Raw genomic sequence first — 13375 nt, 5'->3', positions numbered from 1 at the left:
AATTTGAGAAAGAGGTACCTGTAAGTCTCAAATACCTGTCTTATTTCAGAGCAAAATCCTACACACGGAAACTTCACTTAGAATGTATTGACAGGCACAGATCCCAGGAGGAATTGGTTTACCAGTGAAAACTTATCTGTGATAAGTGATGATAAACCTAAATTAATTTAAATAATTTAAATATTCTTCATGAATTCTGTTTTATTTGACATTCCTACAATATGCACTGCCTTTTTAATAAGAAAAATAGAAATATATATTCTCCATTTAAGCCTCAGGTACACTACTTATTTGCTCAGCAAACCCTACTTCTCATAATTCAAACAGAGATCAGTCACCCAGTCAGTCCATTAATCACAAATTCCAAATGAGTAAAAGTCAATTAATGCAGTTTCTCTGTGTATTGCAGAGACATACATCACATTTATCCTTTAAACAACTCCTTTTTTGTTTTAAAAAAAAAATCAAAGTAATGAGATATACTCACTCATCCTCATCTCGAGGTCTCTTCAATGGCTTAATATCTTCTTTAGGAGGAGCAAAATAGCCATCATCTTCAGGTTCATCTTTAATTCGTGGTGGACTAGAGAGAAAAAAATTGTTAATGAGTGTTGAAACATCTACACATCAAGTAATCCAAAGCAGGGATAAATTACTGCACTGACAAGCAGCTAATATAAGAACAACTTGTATCTATTATAAAGGTTTTCCATGAGCACTTTTCTCACTTAATTCTCACTTCAACCCTGTGAAGTAGATAGTATTGTCCTCACTTCACAGATGAACAGGCACATCAAGATCTGGGATCAGGACTCCTTACTCTAAGTCAGTCTTCATCTCCCCTACATCTTAGCTGCCTTTGCCAGCATGACCCAAACCATAACAGGAACAAACTTAAACTGAATTGTTTCCTCACTTCACATGAAGGATAGACTATGTATCTGACTCCAGGAATGATTCGAAGTGATCATTCTAGTGCTCCAAAACCTAATATACAGTTTCCACAAGGAAAGGAATAAAATTTTATTTCCCAAACTTGGTACCTTAAAGGTCTAAGGAAAATAACCTTAGTTGCATGGGAAAACAACCAAGATGACATCACAACAAAAGAAGGGCACATGCTAAATGAGAGGCCCAGGACAAATTCAATTCATTCTAAGCCAAGTTTAGACATTTTCTTTTCTTTTTTTTTTTTAAAATATATTTTATTGATTTTTTACAGAGAGGAAGGGAGAGAGATAGAGATTTAGAAACATCGATGAGAGAGGAACATCGATCAGCTGCCTCCTGCACATCTCCTACTGGGGATGTGCCCGCAACCCAGGTACATGCCCTTGACCGGAATCGAACCTGGGACCCTTCAGTCCGCAGGCCGACGCTCTATCCACTGAGCCAAACCGGTTTCGGCAAGTTTAGACATTTTCAATGTCCTCCTTAGGTTTATTTACTTGACATAAAGAAGAGTGCCTTGCCTTATCTTTATTAAGATTTTGTCTTTTGAATTTAAAAAGATAATTCTGTTATAGACAACTATGTTGGACCAAAAAGCAGAAGGAAGAAGAGAGAAAGCCATGAAACCAATAATCACCACAGCCTTGGGATGTTCCCTGGCTTAACACATCTGATCAGAACCTCATTGCTTACAGCCAGAAGCACTTACAGAGCTAACTAACTCAGTACAGGGAATGGTCTCTGGACATGAAGCTTCACCTCTAAGACACCCAGGGGATAAGCTTACACAAACTCAGCTGCAAAGAAAAGTCAGGATATTCACAGGGTTTTAAGAGTAGATAATGCCACCTCCACATCACCTCATCCCCTTAAGCATACTGGATCGCCTTGCTTGCAGAAGAATTTGAATGTTTAAAGCAATTAGCTTTCCTTCCTTATTTCTGCACACTCCCCAAATGCCAGCCTTTAAAGCTGTTCCCTCCAACTACAAAAGTGACTAACATAGATCCAAGGGTCCAAAATCTCCACAAGCTTTGTGCCAGAAAGAAAGAAACACTGCCATTTACCCAGCCAGTAAATGCCAGATCCTAGTATTGCCACAGGTGAAGTTACAAACAATGTCTCAGAAAACTGGGTTCCATCCAGTGATTCTCTGCAGATACACATGCAAGCAAATAAGCAGTCCAGCAAAGCAAATGCAGAGCCCACTGCCTGGAAAGGTGTGTTCCTAACCTTCTAACCCAGAGTCTGAAACTGAACCCAAGTTTCAAAGAATCCATTATTTTCTTAGTACGTATTAGTTTAATAAAACTATTCCAAGTCCAAAGAGTCCATTTTTTCTTAGTACGTATTTAGTTTAATAAAAATCCACTCAGTCAGTTTCTTGGCAGAAAATAGCCTCCCTGTGCTCAGTCACTTTATCTAAGAAATCAGAATGCCTATGGTAGCTTATAGTGAATTTTATTATTCAGCATTCCTAGAACAGTTATAAAACATGCCTGAAAAGGGCTCCTGCTGCTCCTGGTCTAAAGGACCTGGAGGACATAACACAGTTTTCAAACGAAACTGGAAGTTCGAAGTTTCAAGGAAGCAAAACTCTCAAAAGACTTTGTCCAAGTCAATAATGTTTACTTCCAACAACTTCTAGTAAATCCATTCTGATGTTTTGTGGAGGCAAATGAGAATATATGACCATAAATTTATAGTTTTTTGAAGCTAGAGGGGATTCTTAGACTTATTTTAAAAAGTTGAGGTTGATAAGGAAAACAGAATCATAACAACAAAAATAGCACAGGAAAAGTGACCTCTAGACTGTGCAGATTGTGTTTCCAGTACTCACAACTGTACATCTACTTTTGCCACACCCTGTATCTACTCAAGTCTACACCTATTCCTAAAATGTAGGTCAAGAAGGCATCTATATATTAGCCTCTGAATACTACTGTTAATTACTACTGACTAAGTATGGCGTTGCTTTTGGTGTTGAAAAGGTTCAGAAATCAGATAGTGCAATACTGGGAAAGATGCACAACTTTGTGATTATACTAAAACCCAATAAACTATACACTTTAAAGGGTGAAATTTTATGGTATGTAAATTCTATCGCAATTTAAAAAAATTTCTTCCTGTCAACCTTCTCCACTCAAAATAACTTCTGGAAAATATCCTGGTCAGACTCACTAAAGGGCACTCTGGAAATGCTCAGAGGACTTTAGCCACGTCCTCTCACTGCCAACTTGCTGGGAAACCTGGAGGTGGCCAGGTCGGTGTGTGTTAGGTACAGGCAAACTTGGGCAGCAGACACATGGGCAGCTGGCCTGCAGGGCACCCACAGGAAGCAGAGGACTCTTACCTCGAGAAGCCATTTTCCTTCTCCTTCTTTACTTTTGCATCCCCAGAGGCTCTAACCTGAAAAGTCAAACAACAGTAACTGATTAGTACCTTGAAAGCTACATTTGACTCTAATAAAGAAGCCTCTCTCTTTATTAGAGAACATTTGACTTCAATCCTTGGGACACCCTAATCACATACGGACTTCTTCTTGCTGACCAGGTGAACTGAAGGTCTTCATATTTTTCTAAGACTCATTTTATACAATTCTTCAGGATAAACTATCCAATACACTGAGAAAAGTTTCCGTGCAAAATAACAGCTTTTTACCTTTAAATTATGGCAGGGCCCCCTCCCTCAGTAAATATACTCCACCTCTCAAGGATTTGCCCTTCGCAGTGCAGACAGGAAATAAAAAACAAAACAAAATGAGCCTAGACTGTGTGGCTCAGTGGTTGAACATGGACCTATGAACCAGGAGGCCATGGTTTGATTCCTGGTCAGGGCACATGCCCAGGTTGCAGTTTCCAACTCCAGTAGTGGGTACGTGGGAGGCAGCCGATCAATGATTCTTTCTCATCATTGATGTTTCTATCTCTCTTTTCCTCTCCCTTCCTCTCTGAAATAAATAAAAATATATTTTTAAAAAATAGTCTATTTCCTGCTTTCTCTGGTTTGGAAAAGTGTATTCACATTTCCTTTCTTCAAATTCCCATTTTCTAGACTTGTCAGAGGGGTATTTCAAAAATCTTCACACACACACATCTCTGGAAAAATACAAAAGAATAGTTGGCATTGTAGCTGCCTCCAGAAAGGGAAAGATGGAGGCTAGTGAGCAATGGATAGAAGGGAAATGTATTTTTCACTATATTTGCTATTTCACTTATCTGAATTAACCAAATATAAATGTTATTTTTAAAACCTAAAATTAAGACAATTTTTTAAAAGTCTATGCACAACACTACTCATCTGCAGCCAGAGGAGGCCAGCTGTTTCAAGACGGCTACACTGGTTCTGCTAGAACCAAAAGTCAGCAAAGGCACCAGCATCACATTTTCACTCAGTAAGAACTTTCATTCAACAGAGGACCAAGGTAGCATTAAGCCCTTCCCCCAAAACAGAATTAATTTTCCCCATGAAGGAAAACTGACATCTCCAAAACACTACATCTTCAATTTATCCACTTGCCATATAAAATAATGACCTGAATAGATATGCTATACAGTGGCAACAGACCTTGTTTTCATAGTTTAAGACTATGGTTGACTCTAAAGTCTCCTGACAGACCTTTTCACTCAAAGGCCATTGGATCTTTCTATGCAATGAAGGTACTTTCATTATCTGTTTAAAAGGTAAACAAAATGAAAAGTACATCCCATCTCTTCCTCTCTCACTGGAAAGTTCTGTACCTTTTCCTCCTTTCGTTTTTCCTTGTCTCTGTCTTTATGTTTGTCTTTATGTTTTTCTGAACTTCCATCTTTGTGCTTGGTTTTTTCCTTCTCTTTGTGTTTCTTTTCAGAATCTTTATGTTCACTGTGAAAAATAAGACACAAATGGTTAGCCCAGAGGAGGGAACAGAGGGTTCATTTCACAAGATAAACTCACAAGATAACTTAAGATCATATGAACCATGGAAACTTACAATGGTTAAGTAAACAGTCCTGAAGGTTCAAGTAGATGCTTTTGTCTACACGGGACTTTATTTTGATGTTTTTATTTTTTCAAAGGAGCAAAGGAACCATATAGAGAAACACAGTCATTCTAAATAAACCAGGACATTTTTTTTTACCAGTGACTAAAAATATACAGCAAGCTCCTTTGTACTTCTACAATATTCCACCAGCAAAAAACCTATAATGAAAACTTCAACTTGAGCATTCACATCTGATGTGAGGAGTAAAGACAATTCACCAAAAATGCACTTGGTAGCTCTGAGCCAGACTTAAGATATATCAGATATGTAGCCAAGCCACGGCTTTGTGCAGTGAGCAGTCCAACACAATACATCAGTGGTTCTAAACCTTGGCTGCACATTAGAATCACCTGGGAATCTTGTCAAAATCCTGATTTCTGGGCCTCATCCTCCAGAAATTCTGTTTCTTTGTTACTAATGATGAGGCCCAGAAATCAGGATTTTAACAAGATTCCCAAGTGATTCTAATGTGCAGCCAAGGTTGAGAACCACTGCAATAGATGTTTCCTGCTAGTTTTTACTAGAAAAAGTTAGCTACTTCTAGATGAAGCTGCTTGGTCCATTCTTTACAATAAGAAAAGACCCATCTAAAAGCAAGGCATATAAAACGTTTAAAAGCCTTGCTTTTAAAAGGGGTTGTAAATACACTGGCAGCCGTGTAGAAAGGCACTGCGCCTCTGGAAAACAAAATACAACATCACAAAGCAAAAGCCATTACATTGTCCACACCCTGACATCTAGCTCCTGGAAATTTCTCTTTGGAAAATAACATTGCAAAACGATGTTTATTTTGATGCTTCCCATAACAAAAAACAAAAATAAACAAACCACCAAAAAACTAGATATAACCTTAGTGAGTAATAACAGGAAAAAACTGTGATATATCAAATTAGGTAGCTAATATGCTATAATTTATGAGTCCTACAAATATACATGGGAAATGTTTATGACGCAAATGGAAAAAAGGGATACAGTCGTCCCTCAGTATCCAAGGGCGACTGGTTCCAGGAACACCATCTCTTCCAGGCACAGATACCAATCCTGCAGATGCTCAAGTCCCTTATATTAAAGGTATAGAACAATACATACATACACATATAAAATGACTGCAACAACATAAAAAGCATGATGTGAACAAAGACAGACGGGCAATAAGCAAAAACCACATGCTCTAGTTTAAGATGGCAGAACACTGGATGACTGTTTTCTTCAGTGCACCAAGCAGATGATTTAGGATCCTTGCTTACCTCACCAATATATTCCACAAGTTAACAAAGAGAAGTTTGAACTCAAGTGCTATGAATTGGTGGGGTTCATCCCACACACAAAACAGCTGACAGGGACAATCAGGCCTATGGGCACCTTGCCTTTCCTACCACAGACTGCATTTCCCATCTGTCACATTAACACCTTCAGCCCAGGGGGAAAAAAAAAGATTTTACCAGCAATGGGCTCATTAGGTTATGTTCACCCCATGAATTTTGTCCTAAAGAGATTCGGCCAGCTTACTTAGCTACACTGAAGGCCAAAAATGGATAAACAAATGATAGCATCTAGTGAGGTGAGAGCCACAGAATCTGGGTGAGGAGAGCATCTGCTGTCACGTAAATTTCTGTACACCAAAGGAGCCCCAAATGGATATAGGGGGGTCAAGTAATAAGCAGAAACTATGAAATCTAGCCAGAGGATATGGGGCCTAATAGAAACACACAACTACAGGATAGAGAAGATCTAGGAAATGTCTGGGGGAAAGAAGTCCATTTTCCCTTGTTTATATACTATGCCCTCCTTAAGTTACTCAGAGGTGCCACATATTGAAATAACAAGTTTCCACATGAGCAAACTTTTCTTTTGAGCTCATAACAGCTGAGTCTAATTCCTATGTGCCTAGAGGCACATGGCAACCAAGCTTTCCCACTGGGCTTTTTATTCTCAGCATCATTATAATGTCACTCTCTACGTACTCTCATAATCTGTTTTTACCAAAATGCAATGCTTTGTCAAAAAATTTATTCTTTACTCTGTACAAAAAGAGCTCTCAATTGCACAACACTCCAGCTTTAGAATGACGGGTAAAATTGCAAAGTTGCCAAAATTGCAACTGATCCACTTCAGGAATTTACACATGATTTTGATATTACTAGCAAAATGTATGGTAATTATCACTATTCTATTCTACAGGCATTGTAGTTTTAGTTGTCTGTTGTTGTTTTTTAACATTAACTGTAGGAGATATTTATGGACATCTACACAAGTTTTTGCCTAAACGCAAAAAATATGCAACAATTACATCCAAGATATTACTGGATGAATATACTTCCCCCCACGAAGTGAAAAACTCTAAGCAAGCAATGTGCTTGGTATGTTCACACACATTGTTTCATTCAATCCTCACACACATTGTTTCATTCACTCCCTTCCAGTGGTTCTCAACCTTCTGGCCTTTTAAATACAGTTCCTCATGTTGTAACCCCCAACCATAAAATTATTTTCATTGCTACTTCATAACTGTAATTTTGCTACTGTTATGAATCGTAAAGTAAATATCTGATATGCAGGATGGTCTTAAGCGACCCCTGTGAAAGGATCGTTCGACTGCCAAAGGGATCACGACCCACAGGTTGAGAACCACTGCCTTAGACTGATTTAGAAACAGAGGAGCCTGGAGTTCAGTCTTATTCAAAGTTATATGTTAGAAAGAAGCAAAGTTAAGATTTAAACTCATGTTTCCATCTCCAAGTTCAGAGTGCCTCCCACTAAATCAATACCATTACATTTTTATAAAGTTAATACCTACCACTAAAGGCAGATTAGAGCAGGAGACAAATGCACAGCCAATCTGAGATATATTAAGGTCAAGACTTTATTTTACCACCAAGTAGAAACTTTCTAGAATAGAGATCTTGGATAACTGAAACGATAAAACCTTTTGAGATAGCTGCTCCTCATTTTGTCTTCCCACAAAACTATAAATGGCCAATTCAGGAATCTAAATTTAGAAACACTCTATCCGCCTTTATGTTCCACTGTTCCCCCTTGTTCTCTTCCTCAATGAAGGCATTTCTTAGAACATTACTCTATTTCACTAAAAACTGGCTTTCTGGCCTTTTGGCATTCACAGCACAGGCAATTTGTAAGTGCACACAGCCCTCTAGCTTTCAGCTTTGTTGTTCATTATCACACTGACCAGAGATAAGGGGAAAGAAGGCAACAAATGACAAGGCACTGAGACAGTATGCAGGCCACCCAGGAAAGTGAAAAAAAGTCAGACACTTCCTCTGCTTGCTACCCAGAGGGAAATCGATTCAGGAAATTCAAAGTCCCTGTTAGAATAGTAACCCCGTTGTAGTCGTAATCAAACACAAAGACCAGAATGAAATGAAACTATCAACTTAACTTTCCAAAGGAAATTCTCTCCCAATGTTTAGATGTAAGAGAACAGGTTTGGATTTTTACATTAAGTGAACTCAGATGATTCAGGAGTAAGGACATCTTGTGGTATACAAGGCATCTTACTGGAACTGTTAGAAATTCGAGTTTGTGGAGCTCTACTAAGCATCTGAATACAATGTTAATATATCTACTTGTCAGTTGCTGTTCCTGTCCCTATCTCCCGAAATAGAGAGGACTGAGGTCCTACCCGTCATCCATAACCCCTACAGAGGCAGAAGTGCTGGCAAAGGGCAAACCATGGTGCCAGTGCTTTCTAGGCATCTACCTGAAGAAGCAAATGCATCTGGGGGACAAAGTCCTGTGACAGACACATGTCTAATTAGGGCTGTGCCACAGAAATTAGGAGCAGGATTTGGCCAGTGGTAGAAAATGGAGCAAATCTGGGATCAGTTAGGCCAGTGGTCGGCAAACTCATTAGTCAACAGAGCCAAATATCAGCAGTACAACGATTGAAATTTCTTTTGAGAGTCAAATTTTTTTTAACTTAAACTATATAGGTAGGTACATTGTTAACTTAATTAGGGTACTCCTAAGCTGACCTTTGCTAAAAACATCCTCAATCTGATTGATACGTTCGCTCAGGTCGACCCCTTCCAACTCTCCCATCCACACTCGTCTTGATTGGCTCACTCAACTCGTGCATGAATCGCGCGCTTGCCTCCCCCGCGCTGCGTGATGCTGCGTCTCCCGTCACCCAACACCCCCCCCTTCCAAACCACTTCTTCAAAATATAGACTCGCCCAGGCCGAAAACTGACTTCTGCGCATGGGCCACGAAGTTTCAATCGCACTGTATGTGCACGCCCGCACGTGGCATTTTGTGGAAGAGCCACACTCAAGGGGCCAAAGAGCCGCATGTGGCTTTCGAGCCTCGGTTTGCCGACCACTGAGTTAGGCCAACTCATCATCACTCAGGATTTCCTAGCATGTACCTCTTTTCCAAAATGTTTAGAACTAACTTGGCTTTTATGGTGGCTTAAAGAGCAGCACCTTTCCCACTGGTAGATGATGGAAATTTAGACCAGTGTAGGAGTTCATGTGTTGACTGCCTGTTTTAAGAGATGTTACTCTTGCCTTTATACTGATCCACTACTTTTACATACACAATGTCAAACTCACTAAATACCACTGAAGGCTACAAATATCAGCCAGTTCAGAGGCTGTCGAATAGATGTTGGAGAAATTGAAGAAACTTCAGCAGGGATAAATAAGAAAAATAAACTGGGAGAAAGGCTTAAAACTGGTCATAGTATGGAACCAAAAGACTTGAAGAACATATATTTTAAAAAATGAATTTAGACTGAGATACACTGAAGGCCAAAGCACTGACGGTAGCTAATATTTCAGAACCTTTGTAATGGTCACACTTTGGGATGAAATAGGAACTTCATCATCAGCAACTCTGAATGAGAAAACACCCAATTAGTGGCTATGCACACATGCTGACTCCAGGGGCTCAAGGCTCATGTCTGTCTGAGGGTAAGATCCACCACACCAGCAGAGTCTGGATAAGCAGAAGTCAATGCCAAAGAGAACAAATGGCAAGAGTCAAAGCCACTTCTCCAAGAGTATTCATGCCAGTCTTAGGCTTCAATGAGCTAAATTCCACCAAGGAAAAAGTAACCTACACTATTTTTAAAGTGACGACAGTGAAAGCTTTGTCTGTGACGGTTGCTGGAGCTGAGTAGACAAGTTTGACCAGGGTTATCACTCTTAGGCACTCGGGCAGAAGATGGAAGGGAAATGCCAGGAGGGAAAAGCATTTATTTTCCTTCTGCCCCGGATAGCATTTGCTATCTCTTCAGAAAAAAAAAAAACACACAAAAAGCCCGTGTCTGATATTCTGGGACGCTAGGATGTTGGCTATGGGAAACCATTTAAATCTGTTAAAGAAAACAAACAAACAAACAAACAAACACCCCAATCTGTCCTCTATCATCGATAAAAGTATTTAACAGATACTTGAATACCACTAAGTGCCTGGCACTCTTCTAAGCAATTTAATTCCCATAAAAAGACTGAGATAAGTTCTAGTATCTCCATTTTACAGATGTGGAAACTGAGACATGGCAGGTAAGGTTAAGTAACTCACCCAAGGAGACATATCTAAGGAGAGATAAGTAGGATTTCAACTTAGGCAGTGTGGCTCCAGAGTGGACAGCTGTGTTACAATACTTCCCAAATAAAGCAAAAACGCAGCACTGCTAGCCCTAGCCCGTTTGGCTCAGTGGATAGAGCGTCAGCCTGTAAACTAAAGGGTCCTGGGTTCAATTCTGGCTAAGAGCATGTAACTAGGTTGCAGGCTCAATTCCTGGCCCTGGTTAGGGTGCGTGTGAGTGGCAACCAATCAATGTGTCTCTCTCACATCGATATTTCTCTCTCTGTCTCTCCCTTTCCCTTCCACCCTCCCTTCGCTTTCTCTAAAAATCAATGGGAAAATATCAAGTGAGGCAAACAAACAAAAACATGAGGCACTGCTAGGGGGCAGAATTGGGGGCAGAAGGAGCCTCTTTGTCTTCTGATAGGACTTAGCCACTAATGGCTAAGGGTAGGCACTCATCTCAGCTACCTGACTGCTCAAGGCAGCCAGTCCTTCACTGCAGGTCAATAGAATCCCAGTGGATTTCTAAAGGAGAGCCGAGAGCTGAGAGAGAGATGAGAGAGAGAGAGAGATTCAAGGCTGTGAAGGGAGGAAATACATAGCCCCTTTGAAGGCAGACAATTAAAGCTTAAATGTTTGCTAAATAAAAATTCTAGGTAAACTAAGTTGTTGTCTTGGGGGAAAAACACAACAGCAGTTTCTGAAAGACTCTTCAGAATTAAAGATTTAATGCTTATCACTGAATGCTCAAAATCTGGAGAATTATTGGAACTTTGAGTTGAATGGAATCTCAGAAATTATTTAATTCTTTGTTTGCAGGCCAGAAAGGATAAAGGGATGGCCAAGCCAATACATATACTCAACTTCCACTTCTCCCCTATCTCTAAGTTCCTTACCCCTATTAATAGGGTAAACAGCCACTCACTTATCCAAACTAGGAGCCATTTTTCTTAGACCCCTCATGCCATTTGTGGCTAAATTCTTTATCTCCCTTTCTCAACTATTTTCAGTGGCCTCTTGTTCCCTTTAGAATCAAGTCCCAAACTTTTTTTTTTAATGTCCCAACTTCTTGAAATAGCTTTTAATAGTCTTGCCCCAAGTCACTTTTATGGTCTCATTTTCTACCATTCCATCATGTTAATCCAGGCACCCACCCAACTGGAGTCTTCTCAGAGCAAAGTATATTACACAATGCTTCCATGTTTTGTTCATGCTTTTCTTATTGTCCTAAATGCCCTTCTTTCTAGCCATCACCTTTCTTTGCAAGATTTTAACCATCTTGCCCTGGCCGGTTTGGCTCAGTGGATACAGCGTCAGCCTGCGGACTGAAGGGTCCCAGGTTCGATTATGACCAAGGGCACATGCCCAGGTTTCGGGCTCAATCCCCAGGAGCGGGTATCCAGGAGGCAGCCAATCAATGATTCTCTCTCATCATTGATGTTTCTATCTTTCTCTCCCTCTCCTTTTCTCTCTGAAATCAATATATTTTAACCATCTTTCAATGACTAACTCAAATGCTGTTTCCACCATGAAATCTTTAATTAGATTCAACTAACAAAATTGACAGCTCCAATATATCTCATTGATACTCACCAGGCTTTGTGGCAATCATCATTGTCATCACCACCACCACCATCATCATTTCAATTGTTTAGTATGTTATAACAAACTCGGAAACATGACTGGGCCAGTAATGCTCTCAACACTTGACCAAAATGGAAAATGAGACCCGGAAGTTAAGTGGCTTGGATTAGGACACACAGCTAGTAAATGTGGGGCACCCAGGTTAGTAAATGGGAGAACCTGGCCTTGAGTTCTACTTTAGTGTGCTTTTCACTACATCACATTAATTCCTATGTGAATGGTGGTGATGTACTCAGTTTCCTCATTTTTAAAGTACCCAACCCTCTTCTCTACCTACCTATGTTAATTGTTCATTTCCCCCAGACAGGTTGATGATACAGGGATGTGCAGATAAATAAAAGGCTTCAGCAAACAGCTCACCAAAAAAAAAAAAAAAAAAAAAAAGACAGGAGTAAACATCTCTTTTTAAATTTGACTACCTTCAGCCTGGCCAGTGTGGTTCAGTGGTTGAGCTTCGAACTATAGACTAGGAGGGTCACAGTTTGATTCCCGGTCAGGGCATGTGCCTGGTTTTGGGCTCCATCCCCAGTGAGGGGTGTGCAGGAGGCAGCCAATCAATAATTCTCTGTCATCACTGATGTTTCTATCTCTCCCTCTCCCTTCCTCTCTGAAATCAATAAAAATATATATTTTTTAAACATTTTGATTACCTTCTGAAAAATTTCCCTAATCTGAAATTCCACTAATACAATTGCTTAATTCCAGTACATCTTCCTAAGATCCTACATTCTCTTAATTCTACTTCAAGTAGGATCTGGAACTGAAAGGAAAGCAGAACCCAAAGCATCCTTACTCTCAAATGTCTCTCACACTGACTGTATGGATCAGCAAGGCCAACATGGCTGGAAAAGCACTTGTTTACTATTTCACAGCAGTGCTTTTCTGTCTTCCCTGGTTTTCCAAAATGTCACTTCAGCCTAAGTGTCGGGTTTAAAACTGGCAAGAGAGGCACACAGTCAAAAGCTAGCAGGAATATATTCCTAGAAGTGGTATTACTGGGTCAAATGGCAGTTCCATTTTTAAATTTTTGAGGAAACCCATACTGTTTTCCACAGTGGCTGTACCAGTCTGCATTCCCACCAGCAGTGGAGGGTTCCTTTTTCTCCACATCCTCTCCAGCACTTGTCATTTGTTGATTTGATGATAGCCATTCTGACAGGTGTGAGGTGGTACCTCATTGTTTTGATTTGCATCTCTCGGATG

At 40.0% G+C, this 13375-nt stretch overlaps 1 protein-coding gene across 3 annotated transcripts in view; it reads right to left on the bottom strand.

Annotated features, from left to right (window-relative positions):
* TOP1 (topoisomerase (DNA) I) overlaps positions 1–13375 on the bottom strand; it is an 82248-nt gene that overhangs the window by 35849 nt on the left and 33024 nt on the right. For all 3 annotated transcript variants that reach the window (XM_006763781.2, XM_015563911.1, XM_015563912.1), the window contains exons 3-5: positions 4692–4815; positions 3305–3360; positions 488–583 (exon numbers count right to left, since the gene is read on the bottom strand). In XM_006763781.2, coding sequence (XP_006763844.2) covers positions 488–583; positions 3305–3360; positions 4692–4815 — 276 coding nt within the window. The remainder of the gene's footprint in view (positions 1–487; positions 584–3304; positions 3361–4691; positions 4816–13375) is intronic.

Source organism: Myotis davidii, unplaced genomic scaffold (genome assembly GCF_000327345.1).
Source record: "Myotis davidii unplaced genomic scaffold, ASM32734v1 scaffold199, whole genome shotgun sequence".
Taxonomy (NCBI): domain Eukaryota; kingdom Metazoa; phylum Chordata; class Mammalia; order Chiroptera; family Vespertilionidae; genus Myotis; species Myotis davidii.
Note: the sequence above shows the minus strand (reverse complement) of the source record. Positions and strands in the feature narration are given on the sequence as shown.